A 19,749-nucleotide genomic window follows, 5' to 3' on the forward strand; every position below is an offset into this window, starting at 1 on the left:
CTCTGTTTAAAATTTCAGTAATCATGGTGGGAATTCCAGGCACCTTAATTTGAATGTGAGGGGAATGGTATATTTTATGTTTGTGCATGGCCTCAGTTTCCCTGAGTGCATTCTCCACCTGAGCTGGAATGGAGACAGCAGCATAAGCCAGGGTGCTGAGAACCCATTCTTGCCTGGGGTGGGGGAGAAACAGGTTATCTTCAGCTGGCCCAAGTCCTTGGCCAATTTGAGACCTGGGGCCTCTCCCTGAACTGAAAGCCAAGATTTAGCATCTGAGCTCTACAACAGGATTTCCTAGGTTTTAAATCTTTCCATTTGGTCAAAGCAATTGAGGAAGATGTACAAAAAGCCCACCTAGAAAACTGAAATTTCTGGCCAGGTGTGTAGAGACCCTCTAAGGGAAAGGGACCTTCCGAGTGCCTCTTCTGCAATCCCCGGGAAGAGGGGGGCGGTGGTCCTCCACTGCCAGGTGTGGCTATTAGAAATGCTCTTCCTGACATTGCTTCTGCTGCCACCAGATTTTTGAAGATGGCCGTGAAGTCTCCCCTAAACCTTCTTCTCCCTGAATCTCTCCTTATTTCTTCATATGACTCTTCATAGCCCTAGCATGTGTGGGCTCTGTGACTTCCTATCTCCAGATCTTATCTTCTATCTTCTCTTTCGTCCCCAGTGTTCTTGTCTCCATCTTCCAGTTTTTTCTGTGCTCCATCCCCCAAACCTTCCTTTCCCTTTGTTGTTCTCAACTCTTCCCACACATTAGGGACACCCCTTCCCATCTGTGCACGCAGCCTAGTCGCACCCCAGTCTTTCTGATATTCGTGGCCCCGTTAATTTGCAGCATGCTTACCCTAAAATAAGCTCGTAGAATAAAAATAGGCCATGTCCACAGGCGAAGCAAGGAAGGCAGCCTCCCCAATTCTACCTTGCAACAGGGACTTTGCGGGCAAGCAGGGGGGAGGTGTGGGGTGCCATGGCGCCAGCTCCTCTTGGATGCCCTGCCGTGACTGGCTGAGCCCTGTCAACAGGTGACGGAGGCCCTGCACTGCAGACTCTTGGCCTTGGGGAGAACTAAGGCACTAGGCTGTTCCCTCTGGCTCCTCTGCTCTGAATTAGCTGGGCACTAGCACCAGACCGGTGTCAGGGGTTGGGGGCGGGGGTGAGATGTTTTTAAAAAAGGAAAATCAAATATTAGTAAAATTTACCATATATATAGCCTTGTAATATGTAGCCAAAAAAAACAACAAAAAACAAAAATGGGAGGTCAAATTATTAATTTGACCTTTTTTTTTTAAACATTTGCTTTGTTATCCTACGCATTTGCAACAAGGGAAGATTGGTTTAGGGGGAAATGCAAAAACAAAATAAAAAAAAACCCCAAAAAACCAAAAAAACCTTAGCTATTACAAGGTCTCGCCATGTAGAAACAGATATCCAATACATCTCTATAACTGTGGTATTAAAATTTCATGGGAGGAGCAATTATGGGGAAAAAAGTCTGAAAAAGCCCCTGGGAGGGAAGGATAATAAAAACAAACACAAAGGCTGAGGAAACTGGTTTATCCTAACTAGCTGCAGCCTCTGAGCCGTGTTTGCAGGTCTGGCCTAATCAGGACACTTCTAAGCGTTACCAAATAATATATTCAACACTTGTGGTCAGTTAGCCAGCACTGCTGTCAGACTGCGCTCTCCCAGAGCGGTGAGCGTCTCCAGGCTGCAGTACTCAGAGCAACGCTGGCTTAAGGCTGCTGCTCCCACTCGGAAAAGCTTGTTTTCACACACAAAGATCAGGGAGAGCAGGGGAGGGAAACAAGCACACAGAAGATGCCCGCTAGAGATCTGCTCTGAAGGACGGGCCGGTGTTTTCCCCTTCAGGCTAGTAACAAGACACAGTGGGATTCTGTATTCTCTAACTCGCCTTTTTAAACTTTTTTTTTTTTTTTGGCCACCCATTCTAAAAAAAAAAAAAAAAAGACTGGATAAAATCGAAATCAGAGCAACACAAAACAGATTTGCCTCACAACTGATGCTTTTTATTTGATCGACCTTGCACATTTTTTTGGCCCCATTAGTGTTAAAATCATGGATGGAGTCAAATTGGGCAACCCTGGCTTAATCAACCTCCACGCATTTGGAGCTGAAGGCGATGCTAGGAAATACTTCATTTTCCATGTGAAGAAACAGAGGCAGGGAGGTGCTGGGTCTGACCCAAGGCAACTGGGTGGGACCAGGCTTAGAAGATTCTTAGGTCCTGCTGTCCATCTCTGGGGCATCCAGATTTAGGAAACAGTCATTAGTGTCAAAATTCCGCAGAGCAGGACAAGGAATTCCATCTCTCAGTCTGGAACATGGGGATTAAAGATGTAATTTGAGGATCTCATCTCCTTTGCTGGGCAATTTCTAAGAGAAGGGCAGCACTTGAGCTGGCATATGACATCACTCGCCTCTGGAAGCGTAATTTGATTTTAGTAATTTGGTTTTTTGTTATAGGTCACCTTTCTGTTAAGATACATACTTTCCCCAACACCATGGTTTCTGCTCAGTTTCCCCTCAGTAGCTTCCCTCTGCATAAGGAGCAGTGATAACACAGGTAAATTACGTAAAATCCATTCAGATTACTAAAACAAAGGAAAAGACCTCATTCCTACCCACACTGAAGTTTCAGCTTCCTCATGAAATCTTCTCCCCCAGCTGCTACAAGTGAGGGCTAAAGAGCAAAGGGCTGTAAGCAGTTCCAGGCGGGGGGGCGGGGGGGGAAGCCTCTGGCGCATTAAAGAAACATCCTCTTAAAATGCTTCGAAACTTTACAGTTCCCAGCTCTTGAACTCTGATAAACATAAAAGTTTTGTTTGCCAAACTTTAGAAGGAAACCTCCGCCAGCTGGTTGACAGCACACAATATTTGAACACTGCTGTGACTTTCCAACTCAAAAAGTTCAGTTGTAAGAGGAACTTTGTCCAAGAAAAAGCAAATTTCTAGTAAGTAAATGATTAATGCAGTAAAGGAAAATCCTAAATGCCAGAGCATACCATCACCTTTAACTAGCTTTATTCTCCTCCCCCTCTCCATGGAAGATACTACAACCAGCTAGTAATTCACTTCGGTGGTCAACTAGAAGGTCTGGGTTTTTCTGAGTGCATTTCCTCCCCAGACACACCGCACCTAAATTGAAAGGGCCAGTGAGCCCATTCAAATGCTAACCCCAGTTTAGCCGGGTGGGACAAAGGGCCAGTTTGGGGACTAGTGAGTTGGGAATGCTTGGAAGAACTTGCCAGAAATGCCTGGGGGCAGAGGTGGAGGGGGGAGGGCAGTGGAGCACCAGTGTCTCAGGTAGAAAGAGGGTTTGAAGTGTCTATACAGCAAAATCCCATCCTCGGGTGGGTCCCAGGCACATCGTAGGAGTTTGGCATATTCCTCAGCTGTTCTGTGTAGTCCCTAATGGCTTCTCCACCCTGGAAGGGGGGTGGGGGGGTAGAGAGTGGGTGGAAGGTGGGAGAAGGGAACTGAGTGGGGGAGGGGGTGTGTGGGTGGGCAACAGACTTTCACAGTCAGGCAGTTTATAGGGAGGAGTGCCTCTGAAAGAGGGCAAATATTTGTGTGTTCCTAGATGGGGACCACCCCCTCCCCAGTAATGAGCTTGGTGTATTGCTTACAGTTAAGAAAGCAAGCTTCCCAATATGCAGGCTTCTGTTTAAAAACAGACGATTGGCGTGAACAGTGTGTGCTTAGGCACTGAGGACTTCTTAAAAAACTTATTCTTCCTGCAACAAAACATGCTAATTTCTCTAATGAAAAACCTAGCTCTGCAGGAAAACGGGGTCCCCAGACTACCCAGTCTGGGAAGAGTGCTCCCACACTGAAAAGCACACCAGACAAGCCAACCCAAACCCTGGCTTCGCTGCACATTCACTAGACACATTTTACTCGGTGAACTCAAGCTGCTAAGACGTTACCGGAGGAAAAGCAACACTTAACGCCACAGAAAGGGAACGCGGCACTGTTTATGTGGAGTAGAAATTTCGACTTGGGGGGCTCCATCTCACTTAGGCAATCTCACACGTTTAAGCCAAAGGCAGGGCACGCCTGGCCCTTCTCCAAGTACTCGGCAGCCTCCAGACTTCTGACACTTGCCCGCTGCCCAAGGAAGCCCCCTGCTCACTGAGTGCCTTCCTGGGACTTACTAGTTAAGACCGTAAAGGCATCCAACAGTCATTAGTCGGCGCGCACCCGGCAGAACTAAGTTCAGGGGCACCGCGACGCCCTTCCTAGAGGAGACCTGGAAGGAAGACCGTGGAAAGTGTTCCTTCTGGCTTCACCTTATAACCCGACCGATCTTTTCATTTCAAGCCTCAAAACGCTTCACTCCCCCCACCCCCATCATTCTCATCAGACTAGCTCAAATCGGCGCAAACCGAGACGCGCGCGCACTGAGAAAAGCTCAATTTCCATACTGGGTGAGGTTTTGTAAAATATATTTCACTTCTCAGTCTTCTCCTCCAGGGTTGGCGAGTAAGGCACACGTTATGCACCGAAGATGCGTTACCGGACTGCAGCCGTTTTTGTCCTCTGACAGCAGGGCGGTTTCACCTCCAGGTTACAGATTCCAAACTTAGCTCCACCCGAGCTGAAAATGGCCGGTGTGCCGCCTCCCCTCCCCGAGGCTGCCCAAGCCGCCGGCCCCTGCCCCCTCTCGACCGATCACCCAAGGACTTGCATCGGATCCAACACCTTTCCCCAGCTCGGCGGTGCCGCGCTCTTTGGGAACGCATTGTAGGGTATCCAGATGAAAGACGCGAACCCCTCTCCAGCCCGGTTTCTTGTGCCGCTTTACCCTTCCGCTCGGCACCGCCTCGCGGGCCTCTTAGCCCCTCTCTTCCATTCCCAGGGCCCTGCGCAAACAGTCCCTGACCTCTCCAGCCAAGCTGCACCCAGCCCCGCCGCCAGATCAGCTGCGCCAAAATGTTAGCGATGCCCCGACGTGACCAAGCCCGCGCCAGCAACCCTGGTAGCCTGTAGGGGCACCCCCTAAGACTCCCCTACCTTCTCTGCCAGCCCTCCAAGTACGCGTGGCTCGTGGGGAACCGCTGGCCGGCCTGGAGAGGTCTGCTCTGGAGAGCGCGGGCAGGTGCGCACGCTCTTTGCAGTGTGCTTGGCCCCGTGCGCGCCCGGAGGCGGGTGGCGGCGGCCAGGACTGGCGCACAGCTGCGGGGAGCCCTGGCGCCGAGGTCCTGCGGCTCCAAATTGGCAGCGCTGGGACCTGGGCTCCAAGCGCCTTAAAGCGCCGCGCGCGACTTTTCCCGGAGCCGGCAGTCTCGGGAGTTCTCGCCCAATCCCAGTGTGATTACTTTTCGCACATTGCAACAGTGTCGCTACAGCGCGGCTGCTCTCCGCATGGTGGAAGTTGGCGCGCGCACCTTAGAACCACGTTTCGGGCGCCTGCCGAGGCCAACTGGTTTGAGACTAGTGTTTAAGAGGAAAACGTGTAAAACAAGTGACTTACCCGTGCCTTATGGGTGTGCAACTCGGAACCTGGGGTGCGCCGGGGGTTCAGTCGCGAGTCCTGGACACCAGCTCGGAGACTTCAGGCTGTCTCCAGCGGGGCGCACGGGGCGCCCCCCGTCCAACAAGCCTTTGGCCACCTGGGCGCTCCCGGCATCCTCCCAGCGTCCTGGGGAGCTTTCCCCAGCTCGCCCTGGCTCCCCCACTTCCCGGGGCAGGGTTGCTGAGTCCACTGTCTTCCCGCCTTCCTCCTAACCTGCCTTTCCTTCTCCCTCCCTTCCTCCCGCGGCTCCCACACCGACCCCAGGTTCTCGGGTTTGGCGTGGGCAACTAACCTGAATCAAAGAAAACAAGGAGAATCTGGACGGCGTCCTCCATTAGTGACGCCGGATGGGGATGGGTCCCCTTTTGGAAGGGGACTCCGGGGATGGGTCGCGGCGGGTGGGCTTCTTCGGCTTGCAGCGGCGCTGCTGCTTCTTCCCCTCCTCCTTTGGCTCCTCAGACTCTTCGGGGTCCCTCGGATCCTTGTCCTCGGGCTCCTCCCCCTGTCTGGTGTTCTGGGGCTCCTGAGTGCTGGGCTGCGCGCGACTCGGGGAGGCGTCGGGGCTCCGCAACCTCAGAGCGTGCAGACGCTCGGTGAGAGATTGGCCGAAGGTGGTGTGCTTGGGCACCACGGGGCCGCGCTCGTCTTCTGGCTCGGTCTCGGGCTCAGTGGCGGGGGCGGTCTCAGGCTCGGTCTCGAAGTCGGTCTCGGATTCGATTTCAGACTCGGTCTCGGTCTCGGTCTCAGATTCGTAGTCAAACTCTTCCTCGTACTCTAGGCACTCGGGGAGGGACAGCTCGAGGTCTCCCTCCTCGTGCTCGTGGTCAGATTCGGGGGGCTCAGGGAACACCTGGGCGGCGGAGCGGTGGTGGGCGTTAAGGAAGCTCCGGCGCTGCTGGGCGGCCGCGCGCTGCTGGGCGCGGGCGTTGGAGGTGGCAAGGGCTCGGAGGAGCGCGATGGAGCAGGAGAGCCAGAGGAGCGCGGTGGCTGCCCGGCGGCCGATGGGTGGGCACAGATCGTTGTAGCTGTGGCGAGCTCGGCGCCACTGCTGAGCCCGGGACCTACGATCCATTCTCTTAGGCGCACACCGAGAAGACCACCCGCCCTCTGGCTCTGCAGACAGCGGCTCCGATGCGCATTGGCTGCTAGAGCCGAAAAAGATGCACCCCACGAGGTGAGAAACTGGGTCCGGAGGTCCCAGCCCCACCTCGGTATGAGGGGGAAAAGGGAAACACCTACCTTCCTGACCACTCAACTTTCTAAAGCTCCGTACCCCTGCTTGCCTCTCTGAGCGAGAAGGGATGGGGGGAAAAGGGAGAAAAAGTCTCCCTCCTCCTGTGCTCCTCTCTCTAAGTCTCAGACTCTGCAGTCTAAGACTCGGGAGAGGTGCCTCCGCTGGTCCTCTCGCCTGGGAGAGGAAAGAGGAGACTGAGGCGGGGAGCGACGCGGCGGAGAGATTCTGCAAAGTTGCGCGCCCGGACTTCTGCCGGGCATGTGCAGTAAGCAGGCGGGGGCGCCTCCCCGCGAGCTGCGCGGTGGCGCCCAGCCCGTGGCGCAGACCCTAGTGGGCCGGCAGGTGGCAGGAGGGAACCTTGTTTGAAAGGATTTGGGCGAAGCGAGGGCCGGGGGGGGGGGGGGGGGGGGGGGGGGGGGGGTCTGGCGGGTGCCAAGGAGCAAAACAAGTGAGCGAGGTAGCCACAGGTTGGGGTACTCAGGCAGCTGGGCATGGGTTCTCCATGGGGTCCATACCCCTCCCCAACTCCAGGGTTATCGGTAAAATGAAGCTAAAAACAGGACCGCAAAATTGCAGATTTTCGGCGGAATGAAATAAGGGGGTCTGTGCATGGGCATTAATGATCAGCCCCGGGCGATTTCCAAGGGCTTAATAGTTTGAGGATGGCAACGTCAGGCAGTCATTAATCATGACACCACCTCTGGCAGGTCTGTTATAGTGACTGTAATTAGAGCGTTTCCGAAAAATACCCCCCCCCTAGTCTCAATTGGCTAATTACCTCATGGACAAATAAGCGTCTTTCCTAGGAAGGGCCCACAGACAGGGTGATGGTTTGCAAGTCCACGAACCCATCAGTGGACTGCCATGAGCTCGAGCCGAGAACATGTGCTGGAAGACAGCCTCTAATTAGCTGGAACCACTAGTTGGGGGGAGGCTTTCCTGAGCTCACATTCAGTAGGCCCAGCCCTGTTCTCTGCCCCTGTGGGGCGCTGCAGGCTGGTCAGCTATCAAGGAAATCTCACGGGGTACCCCTTAAGGCTCTTTCATTTCATACATGATAGGTTTTCAACAAAGCTAATTCATTCAGGGGATATCTATTGAGTGCCTAGCACATGCCAAGCTCTGTTCCAGGTGCTGAAGGTAAAGTTAAAAAAAAAAAAAAGAAAAACTTACATTAAGGAAAGGCTGTTTAGGACTAATCTGCTGTTAATGAGAGCGTTAAACCACTCAGAATCCCTCCTTGCCCACCAATATTTAATCTGTCTTGAATTCTCCATGAGAAAACCATTGGGTGGATCAGAGCATTTGGGGTAAATGTTGCAGCTCGACACCCATAGACCATGTTGAACCCCAAAGGCCAAAAGGTTGAAAGAAATTAGTACATCCCATTCTCAGCCCTGGAAAATCAAATGAGCTCCATGTCCTCCTGAAAGGGAATCCCTGGAGTGATCTTTGTTCAGGAAAGCATGGTCCTTGGAAAGCTCTTGAGTTCCGTCTGTAATCTGACTGCTGCTTCTGGGTTGTACATGATGCCTTCCCTCGTAAAGCACGGAGTGCCTGTTGTTGAACGGTAGTGTAATTCAGAGCCATCCCATCTTCCTAGAATCCTCGGACGAGTCAACAAAGTGGTTCCACTTGGAACACATGGGTTGTGTTGTTTTGTTTGTCTTTGAGTCAATATGGGGGACATTTGGAGAGGCATGACCTCTTGTAATTCCGCTTTCCCTTTTGATGTTGTCCACCCGGCTCTCCCTCCTGGCACTCCCTTCTTGGTGGCTAAGGAGTCATGTGCCTACAGCTGTCACTCAGCATGGTGGAACTGGTCCTCATACCTTCAACACCATGCCCACGTACTGCTGTCACATCCCGAGTGTAGACCTTAGCAATATTCTAGCAATCGCCTTTGCCATGATGAGGCTTTTTTGTTTCTGCATCTTGGCTGTGGACGTTGTTGAATGTTCCTGACTTAGCTTCTTGGCTGTGTCTATCTTTCGTCTTGTTTTCTTTGAGTTCCTTTGTAGCATTAAAATACTGATGGGTCTAATAAAGTAGGACTGATTTGGCAAATCCCATAAAAGGACAAGTGTCTATATTCTAATGTTGCCTGACTCTAACACTTTGTAGAGACACTGAAAGGGTTTTATTATCACAAGTGCCTGGTTCCAATCATCATGGGGATATTAGTATGGAACACTGGAGCGGCTGTTTGGAGCTGCGTATCTCAAATCCTTATCTCTCAGACCCCATCCAGGAGGGACATCTCTAAAGATTTTGCTCACATTGACCCACCTGCTTTATTTCTTTCAATTAGCACAGCCCCACTGATGGTGCATGGAACATAAAGACATCGTTCAAGTGATTTTTCAAGGCACGCTGGCGAAAAAAATCAGGAATATATGGGTGCTGGTGAATGCCCTTTCAATGGAGATGAATGCCAGCTGTCAGCAACGAGGTAGATTATGATTCTTTAGTGTTCATAAGAAAGTACTTCGTTTTTCAGAAGGAGTGCTTTATGCCTGTAATGGAGATGGCAGCCCCGGGCTGATCCACTAATATAGATACACCGAGATTGCCTGCATTATTAACAAATGTGCATTACATAATACGTATTTTTGGACTAGATTCGGCATTAGTAATGCACTTTCTTTGCAAGATGCATTTTAATCAGCAAATGAACATTTAACAAAACACTGCATTTTAGAGCCCCAGTCCTGTATGGTTACAGATACATTTTGGTGCACCTTCCACACAGGCTCCGGGAGGAGCAGCAGGACTGCACTGAAACACTGCTCCATCTCACACTTAGGGCCGAGGTCGAGCAAATGGATCTGTGCAAAAAACGCTGTTTAAAATGCATTATGTGCACGACTTTAAAAAGTGCTTGCTGCAGAGTGAATTTCAAAAAGGAGCAAGTGGGTGATGAATGACCTCGGTTTGTTAGCAGCTAAGGAACAAGGGGCTCTGTCTGTCTGCCGGTAAATAAAGTGTGGCCCTATGTCACCTTCGGGCTCTGCCGGAGGGAGGCTCCGGAACCTGTTGGACAGGAAAGTGCACTTCCCAGTTCATCAGAGCATCGGACAATAAGGTTCTGATTGGGATGAATTGTGAAGAATATTGTCTTCAGCCCCTTAAAGGATTGTTCTGTGGAACAGGCATTGAGATGTATTTTATGTGGCTCCAGAGGGCACAATTATAACCTAGGGGTCGTAGTTACCACAGGCAGATTTCAGCTTAACCCAAGGAAGAATATTGTAACAATTAGGGCTCTGAAATGGAATGGCTGTCAGGAGGCGGTTGGCTCTTTGTCAGAAGCGGTGTTAAATCAAAGGACGATGAGCACATATTGGAGATGTTTTCCGTGGGACTCATGAGCCAGGCAGCGTTGGAACTCGATGCGCGCCAAAATTCTTTTCAACTCGGATTCTGATTCTGTGAAAGGCATTTGGAGACCTTGGGAGAGGGGCTGGGGGCTCTATTGATGGACATGCCCTTCCGACTCTGGTTCTATTTTAGAAGCATTTGAAAGTGCAAGCGGCTCAGTGACAGGAAGGAGTGTTTGGGTGCAGTTTCAGGACATGAGCAAACAGGTGTATGCAGAGGGAACCAGCAGCGCTGGGAGGCGCTTTTCTCCACAGCTCTCTTTTTGGAGCAAAGAAATTCGTCAAGTCCGTCTATTAATTCCATCGGTCCTCTGCCTCCCCTCCCAGAGCTGTCTTGGAAATTAGGAGTGAAATTGGCTGTTTAGCAATCAGGAGTCGAGTCACTTTTTGTGAGCAAGACGCTGTCGCGGGCACTGTGGGGGGACAGCTGTAACCGAGTGCACACCGCTCACCCTCCGACATGCATGTCAGCGCAAGGTGCCCCTAGATTCTAAAAGGCGGGCTGCCGCCAGGAGCCGGATAATAAACCCTACACAAGGCCCATGAACTGCCAAGGGCAGCCGAGGAACTGCTTGTGCAGTCAGAGGGGAAGTTCATCTGCTGGGTTTTTTTCCTGGTTCTTACTTTTGAAATTTTCTTGTTCTTTAAAAGTCCGGAGAGGATCGCTTTCAATCCCATCCATTCTCATGTGCCCACCTGTACACGACCCGTGCTGGTCACTCTGGGGGAGACAAAGATGAATCACGTGAGTTCTCAAAAGGCTTGACAGGCTATTGTCATGGGTCCCATGGACGCCAACACAGTTTCCAAGAGATTTGAGATAAAAGATTGGTTCTACTTGGCCTGGTAAGTGGGTATAGTCACTCTTAAGTGTATTTTTTGGACAATCGTTAGAAAGGACCATTTTTTCGAGATGGAGAGCTTTTCAAACTTTCTTTTGGGTAGAAATGAATTCAGGGAGTTTGAAGTATTCCCCACCCCTGACTGTGGCAATCAGCCAGAAAGGCTCCACCCCACTGAGAATTTGGCACTGCCCCTCCCATTTGCCCCCCAGAGAGGTCTGGGTACAGTACAAAAGCATTTGGCTCATTTCTCTGGGGCGCTATTTTGCTGATATCGATTGGCTCTCACCGGTAGAAATAGTGAAAACCCCAAGCTCCTGATTTTGTGATTTGGGGGGAATGCCATCCAAGAGCTAAAAGCAAATGATAGGGCGAAATAATCATCTTTTTGACACGGCTGGATTCTGTCCAGGCCATCATTGGGATTATAATACTCTATTTGTGCCCTTTGTTTTTAAAGGGAGACAGGATCAGAAGTGAACCATATTCCTGTGTACAGAGTGGTTAGGAGCTGTCTTCTCAGGAATGGCCTTTCTTTCCCTGGGATTTGTGCTTTACCAGGGATTGCCCATCGATCCAACACCCACTTACCTATCTACCTGCCTGCCCCCCTCTACCACAGGCGGAGCACTTTCTGGGCTCCTCATCCTACCGAACGTCTAGAAACCCCCTCATTTAGGCCAAGTGTGAGCTTAGGCACACAGGCCCTTGTTGGGCATGGTGCCTCCTTTTCTCTGCTTTGGCCCTAGCTTTCTTGTGGCCCCTGGTATACACTCTGGACTCTGGCTGTTGGCCTGGCCTTATCCTGTAGAAATCGGGACTGGGTTCTGTCCATGTGCCTGCCCCCAACTTAACACTTTAGCGTGATTGGTTCTTTCCCATGGCCAGCTGAGACATCGGTGTCCCAAGGTGCCCACAGCCCAGGTGATTCCAGTCTCAGATGTCCCCACTGCCCTGCACACCAGGTTCCTCCTGTAGCTGGTGGGCTGCTAGTCACAGAGGACTCAGCCTTCGGGACCGTCCTCTGGTATGTGGATTTAGCTTTTGTCCAGCTCTCTGGGTCATCCCACCTTTACATCCGGCCACCAGCACCGACAGAGAGCCTCAAAGTTGTTTTTCTCCCATCTGCTGAGAATCTGACTCACCCCTTCAAATCTGGTGGGGGAGTGAGCAAGCGAGCAACGCACCCAGAGGGGAGAAACTCTTAGTGGTGTCATGGTTCAGGCACACGCTCATAGAAACCCTTTCAGCTCGAGCTCTTCAAAATATGATTAGACCAATTTTACATGTCTAGTCACTGAGGCTCTGGTAGATTGGGACTGTTTCTATATGTGCAAAGTGAAGTGGGGAATTGGGGCAATTATCTGCAGGCAAATGGCTCTGGGCTCTGTAATCAGTCGGTCCTGGTAACGGGGAATCAGCCTCATTTCACTGTAACGCTGCTTTGAGTTAAAGAGGATTCTAGGTATTTGCTTATTATTTGAGCTGGGCGTTGTTTTTCCCAAAGGCCGTCTGGTGAAGCTGCGTCCCACCCCACACAGGTGTTAGGGCGTGTGGCTCCCTTTGGTTGCAGGACACTGTTGACCAGTCGGACGCGGGGGCAGTGATGCGGATCTGTGTGTAATCTGCAGTTCAGCTGACCATCTCTGCTTCTGGTGTTGGCGGCCCCGGGTTTGCCTGTTTTTTTCTCCCCCCTCCTTCCCTCCTTTGTGCATAAGAATCCTGAGACATGGTTCAGGTGGTCAACAGGGTCGTGCTTGTGCCGGGACCATCCAGATTCCAGCGGGACCCACGTCTGGACACGAACTACGTGTGCTAGAGAACACGTCATGAAACTAGGAGACTAACACACCGGAAATGAACAGAATCAGAGATGAAAACTCATCATCGGCTGGCCATGGCTTTTCCTTCTTCCACTCAAATTGTTTTGGCTAAACATCATTGTTGGGTTTTTTTCCCTTAGCTGGTCTAGAAATACGCTCACAAAACATCCATCACTTCCCTCTCTTCACTCATGGAGCAAGAGAAGAGTCGTGTTTTTCCAAAGCATAGAGAGCTGTTTGCTTTGAGGCAAGCGTGGACTTCAATCATAATTGCCCTTGAGAACAGTCCTTGCCATTAGGAAGCCAACCAGTGGGTAACCAGGGTTGCATGGGGCCTGCTGGGGGACGCTGGGCGTAGAGTCCTGGCCAGGGAGCCCAGATGGAAGATTCTTGCCCGTCCATCTCCCGTACCCCCTCAGCCACGCTTGTGCTCAGAGTCCAAGGACAAGAGGGTCTGACTGATAAGCACCCCGGCAAGGAGGTGGGGGGGCTTGAGGTGACCGTGGGAAAATACAGAGGAGGCAGAAAGATGTTTTTCTTAGATTGTCAGAAATCTTCGTCTTTATCACTTTGAAATTTCCTGATACTGCTTAATTAGTTAAGCGTAAAACTGCCTTCCCACGTTCGAGATAAGAGGGTTTTAAGAAACAACCAGCCAGACTCCTGTGGCATAATGTGACTTGTGTTTTTTTTTTTTAACTGATAGCTAGTTTATTCCTGCTCCATTTGTTCCCCCATAACGTCTTTCTCCAGCGTTTTACTGCCTTAATCATCATCGTTTTATACCGTATTTTAAGATCTGCTGGGGCAAATGCCTTCTTACTGGATATTATCTCAGAACCCTCTGATAGTTTTGCCCATTTATTTTCCTATAGAATTTAAGAACCATTTTTATCAAGTTCTGTAATGACCTTGGTGATATTTTGACTGGAATTGCATTCAATCTATAAATTAAGTTGGGAAATAACTGTCATCTTCTCTGTGTTTAGCCTTAAGCCCCAGTATGATCTCACTCTTCATTTCCTTGAGTTTCTCTCTCTCCCATTAAGGATTTGTGTTTTCTTTATATAATTCTCATATATCATATGTAGAGTTTGATATGTGAAAATAGATCATGTATCTCCCAAGTATTTGATACTTTCGTTGCTGTTGTGAACGAGCTCTCTTTTTTCATTGCATTTGCAGACTGTTTATTATGTGTTTATAGGAATGGTATTGATTTTTGTGCATTTTTCTCATATCCCGCGACTTTTAGAACTGCTTGGTTTATGAGGCAGCCAGCAGTCTGCTCACGCAAACGCTCAGGGAAGGTTGCAGAGGATTTTGTAGAAGCGATCCCTGCGTAAGGGAGAGAGGCGAACTAAGTCAGTAGTCTCCAGATGCCAATCTGTAGTGAAATGAGGAAAATTAAAGACGACGTGATGGGGTTTTCATCAGGCTCAAGTTATTCAGAGAAGGGACGAAGGGATGAATTTTTTTTTTTAAGATTTTATTTTTAAGTGATCTCTACTCCCAATGTGAGGCTTAAACTTAACAACCCCAAGATCGAGAGTTGCACCTCCAGCGACCGAGCCGGCCGGGCGCCCCAGGGACTGTTCTTGATCACAGAGCCTACAGAATCTTCCCTTCTGTTAGTCTGTCAGTGGCACTTCTTTTTGAATCACAACAGAGAGTGATTTGAGTTTTTTGTTTTAAGATTTTAGAGAGCTTTTTAGAGATTTTAAAAATTTTGTTTTTATTTCGTTTTTTTTTTAAATGATTTTACTTCTATTAAAAAAATAAGTTGGCAACCCCGGGTTGGCATCTCACATTTCTTTTGAAATTTTAGCCTTGTCTGAAATCTCTAAATCCGGAACCTCCTCACGTCCTCGTGGATGGTACCGTTCATGATACTTGGTAATTCCGAGCTTCCCATTTTATTTAAAAATAAGTTTGGTTTATTCTTTTTTTTTTTTTTTGAAGATTTTATTTATTTATTTGACAGAGAGAGAGACAGCCAGCAAGAGAGAGAACACAAGCGGGGGAGTGGGAGAGGAAGAAGCAGGCTCCCAGCAGAGGAGCCTGATGTGGGGCTCAATCCCAGGACCCCAGGGTCACGCCCTGGGCTGAAGGCAGATGCTTAACGACTGAGCCACCCAGACGCCCCCTAGTTTGGTTTATTCTTTAGTATTCTTCCAGTTAGTCTTTTGTATTCTTCTGGTTAGTTGTGTCATTTCATTAGATTGGTGTTTTATGTTTTCTCTCATCTTTTTTTAAAAGTCTCCATACCCTCCCTTGTGCCTTGCCATGCTCATAGTGTGCGGCAGAAAAGAGCCCTTACTCCTTTATTAAACAAGGGGATGGGATGGGGGTATCCTCATTGCGTTTCTTTTTTTAAGGGATTTTCCCTTAACATCCTTTCTCTGACAGTATTTAGGTGGCTTCTGAGAGGAAACAAGATGGCATCTCATGAGAGGGATTCAATGGCAAGGTTGACAAGGGTGAGAGGTGAGAAGCCGGCGTTGGGACCAGGTGGGCGTGGACGCGTGTCTTGCATCCCTCGGCTTCATAGCTGACCAGTGCATTACCTGTCTGGACTTCTGTCTCCTCCGTTGCAAAAAAAGGTCTTTCTAGGGTCCAAAAAGCTCTGCCTTCCAGGGTTATGGAGAGGACCACATGAGGAAAGAAATAGAAAGTGCCTGGCAGGGTCTAGAACAGGCACCCTCCGAACCAGTAGCTTGGCAGCAGCTGTCAGTGGTGATGAAGGAGGCGGTAGTGATGACGGTGGTGGCCGGGATGACGGTGGTGGTGATGGTGGTGATGACGATGGTGGTGATGATGGTGGGTTTTGTCTGTATACATTTCCAGTTCTCTCTTAGTGGCTTCTTGATGAAGGTCTTAGAAGCCATGGTTTGATGTACAGAAGTGTACTGAACACCCACTATGGGCCATGCCCTGTGCTGGGCACCGGGTGTACGTTGGTGAGCTGAATCAGACTCTGTCTCTCCACTCAGCGCATTCCGTGGGGGCTCTGGAAATAATGAATCATCACACTGAGGAGAGTCTCGTTACAACCCAAGCTAAAGGCCCTGGAAAAGAACCTTTTTTCAGAGTGTACAGCAGAGGAAGCCGCCCCCAACTTGGGCATGTCAGGGAATGCTTGCCTGAGAAAGCGATATGTGCACACTTGAGCTGTGAACTGAAGGATGGGCATGTGGCGGGTGGTGGCGGGGGGGGGCAGGGCGCAGTTCCCAGTGCAGGAATAGCGTGTTCGCGGGCCCTCTGCTGGAAGGGACTGAACTTATTAGGGGAACGAGCAGAAGGTGAGCAGAATCTGGGCTACAGAGTGAAGTGAGTGAGAGGGGTGGCCCAGGGCTGCCATGTGGGGCCCCTGTGACCCGGCAGGACAAAATGCAGTCTTGTGTCTTGAACACCCTCAGGACAGCGGGAAGCCCTTGTCCCAGTGGCAGGTGCCGCCATCAAGCTGTCTGTTGCAAAAATCCCTCTGGCGGAGGCTCAGGGTAGAATTTGAAGGGAAGCCAGAAATGATGGGAGTAGTTGGGCTTCGGGGAGGTCGTTCTGGAAATACATAAAACTGGTGGTAGTGAGAGTGGCCGTGAGAGGGATCTGGGACGTCAACAAGCAGGGCTTGGTGGCAACATGGAATTGGGGAATGGGCCGTGTGAGGGAGGGAAGTCAGGAGCTTTCACTGAGCTGCGGAAGGGGTGGGGGTGGGAGAGGGTGCAGGGGCAGCTGGCAGACCTTGACTTCTGCCTTGTGGAGTGGGGTGAGTTCTGTCCCTGACTCGCTGAGTTAGAAGCGCCTTGCATGACCTGTGAGGAGGAACCCACTAGGCAGAAGGGTGGTGGGAGGGGGTCTAGAGCCCGATGGAGAGGCTTGGTGGTGGCAGAAGAGTCTCGTGGGAAGGGCCTCCCACGCTGAGTTTCCAGCCAAAGTGGTTGTGGCAGAAGGGACTGGAGATGGAGTGACAGGCCCTCTGTGCTTTAGCCGAGGAGACTGAGGCTCAGAGAGGGCAAGTCTGCTAGTTTGGGGCAGAAGCCTTTNGAAGCGCCTTGCATGACCTGTGAGGAGGAACCCACTAGGCAGAAGGGTGGTGGGAGGGGGTCTAGAGCCCGATGGAGAGGCTTGGTGGTGGCAGAAGAGTCTCGTGGGAAGGGCCTCCCACGCTGAGTTTCCAGCCAAAGTGGTTGTGGCAGAAGGGACTGGAGATGGAGTGACAGGCCCTCTGTGCTTTAGCCGAGGAGACTGAGGCTCAGAGAGGGCAAGTCTGCTAGTTTGGGGCAGAAGCCTTTGGGGACAGGGTGCTTTAGTCCTACTTCAATCCCTCCCCCCCCCCCCCCCAAGCAGAGTGTCTTTCTGAAGAGAGGGAACATGAACCGAGCGCTCAGAGGTCAACCCTCTTGATAGCAGATCTATTTTTTGTCAGCATCCACACGGACAGTTCACAGCTTCACATTCTTTTCTTGATCACTTTAGAACTGACATTCTGCCGGCTCCTTATTAAAGAAAGAGCAAACCAAGAGCTGGCTGAAGGTGGTTTGGAGACTGGAAATAGAACTATACCATGCCCTTAATACTCAGGCCTGGCAGGGTCCGCACGGCAGCCGGGAAGGACTTGGGCAAGGTTAAAGCGAAGAGCCTTTGGTGACACTCTTTTTTCTGCTGGTTATTCAAAAATCTAACCACGGCCCAAAGCACCAGTTATTATTGAAAGGTGGTCCCCAGAATGTGGGGATTAGGTACAAGAAGGGCAAACCCATTTTTCTCAAGACCCTTTCTCAAGATGCCTACTCTGTGAAACCTGTGATGTCTCAGCAGCTTCTCCTAGCTGTTAACTTTTGTAAAAACGCAGTGTTTAATTACATGTGGCATACACGAATTGGGTATATTACATAGCAAGTCAGTAATACTGACTGGGGCTTAAGGCTAAAGTCTGCTTTAATGGCCCTCCACCAGCCACAGTCTCCATAGCCCACCTCTCAAATTCCCCCGAGGCTACCAACTTCACACAGAATGNTATTTATTTATTTGACAGAGAGAGAGACAGCCAGCAAGAGAGAGAACACAAGCGGGGGAGTGGGAGAGGAAGAAGCAGGCTCCCAGCAGAGGAGCCTGATGTGGGGCTCAATCCCAGGACCCCAGGGTCACGCCCTGGGCTGAAGGCAGATGCTTAACGACTGAGCCACCCAGACGCCCCCTAGTTTGGTTTATTCTTTAGTATTCTTCCAGTTAGTCTTTTGTATTCTTCTGGTTAGTTGTGTCATTTCATTAGATTGGTGTTTTATGTTTTCTCTCATCTTTTTTTAAAAGTCTCCGTACCCTCCCTTGTGCCTTGCCATGCTCATAGTGTGCGGCAGAAAAGAGCCCTTACTCCTTTATTAAACAAGGGGATGGGATGGGGGTATCCTCATTGCGTTTCTTTTTTTAAGGGATTTTCCCTTAACATCCTTTCTCTGACAGTATTTAGGTGGCTTCTGAGAGGAAACAAGATGGCATCTCATGAGAGGGATTCAATGGCAAGGTTGACAAGGGTGAGAGGTGAGAAGCCGGCGTTGGGACCAGGTGGGCGTGGACGCGTGTCTTGCATCCCTCGGCTTCATAGCTGACCAGTGCATTACCTGTCTGGACTTCTGTCTCCTCCGTTGCAAAAAAAGGTCTTTCTAGGGTCCAAAAAGCTCTGCCTTCCAGGGTTATGGAGAGGACCACATGAGGAAAGAAATAGAAAGTGCCTGGCAGGGTCTAGAACAGGCACCCTCCGAACCAGTAGCTTGGCAGCAGCTGTCAGTGGTGATGAAGGAGGCGGTAGTGATGACGGTGGTGGTGATGGTGGTGATGACGATGGTGGTGATGATGGTGGGTTTTGTCTGTATACATTTCCAGTTCTCTCTTAGTGGCTTCTTGATGAAGGTCTTAGAAGCCATGGTTTGATGTACAGAAGTGTACTGAACACCCACTATGGGCCATGCCCTGTGCTGGGCACCGGGTGTACGTTGGTGAGCTGAATCAGACTCTGTCTCTCCACTCAGCGCATTCCGTGGGGGCTCTGGAAATAATGAATCATCACACTGAGGAGAGTCTCGTTACAACCCAAGCTAAAGGCCCTGGAAAAGAACCTTTTTTCAGAGTGTACAGCAGAGGAAGCCGCCCCCAACTTGGGCATGTCAGGGAATGCTTGCCTGAGAAAGCGATATGTGCACACTTGAGCTGTGAACTGAAGGATGGGCATGTGGCGGGTGGTGGCGGGGGGGGGCAGGGCGCAGTTCCCAGTGCAGGAATAGCGTGTTCGCGGGCCCTCTGCTGGAAGGGACTGAACTTATTAGGGGAACGAGCAGAAGGTGAGCAGAATCTGGGCTACAGAGTGAAGTGAGTGAGAGGGGTGGCCCAGGGCTGCCATGTGGGGCCCCTGTGACCCGGCAGGACAAAATGCAGTCTTGTGTCTTGAACACCCTCAGGACAGCGGGAAGCCCTTGTCCCAGTGGCAGGTGCCGCCATCAAGCTGTCTGTTGCAAAAATCCCTCTGGCGGAGGCTCAGGGTAGAATTTGAAGGGAAGCCAGAAATGATGGGAGTAGTTGGGCTTCGGGGAGGTCGTTCTGGAAATACATAAAACTGGTGGTAGTGAGAGTGGCCGTGAGAGGGATCTGGGACGTCAACAAGCAAGGCTTGGTGGCAACATGGAATTGGGGAATGGGCCGTGTGAGGGAGGGAAGTCAGGAGCTTTCACTGAGCTGCGGAAGGGGTGGGGGTGGAGAGGGTGCAGGGGCAGCTGGCAGACCTTGACTTCTGCCTTGTGGAGTGGGGTGAGTTCTGTCCCTGACTCGCTGAGTTAGAAGCGCCTTGCATGACCTGTGAGGAGGAACCCACTAGGCAGAAGGGTGGTGGGAGGGGGTCTAGAGCCCGACGGAGAGGCTTGGTGGTGGCAGAAGAGTCTCG

At 50.8% G+C, this 19,749-nt stretch overlaps 1 protein-coding gene and 1 long non-coding RNA gene across 3 annotated transcripts in view; one reads left to right on the forward strand and one right to left on the reverse strand.

Moving 5' to 3' along the window:
- Positions 1 to 6,972, reverse strand: part of LOC100469231 (neuroendocrine secretory protein 55) — a 52,346-nt gene extending 45,374 nt beyond the window's left edge. Inside the window, exon 1 of the mRNA XM_019795609.2 lies at positions 5,832 to 6,972. Coding sequence (XP_019651168.1) covers positions 5,874 to 6,611 — 738 coding nt within the window. The 5' untranslated portion in view covers positions 6,612 to 6,972 and the 3' untranslated portion in view covers positions 5,832 to 5,873. The remainder of the gene's footprint in view (positions 1 to 5,831) is intronic.
- LOC117795402 overlaps positions 1 to 19,749 on the forward strand; it is a 38,593-nt gene that overhangs the window by 4,099 nt on the left and 14,745 nt on the right. The window lies entirely within an intron of this gene.

This window comes from Ailuropoda melanoleuca, chromosome 13 (assembly GCF_002007445.2).
Source record: "Ailuropoda melanoleuca isolate Jingjing chromosome 13, ASM200744v2, whole genome shotgun sequence".
NCBI classification, from domain to species: Eukaryota; Metazoa; Chordata; class Mammalia; order Carnivora; family Ursidae; genus Ailuropoda; species Ailuropoda melanoleuca.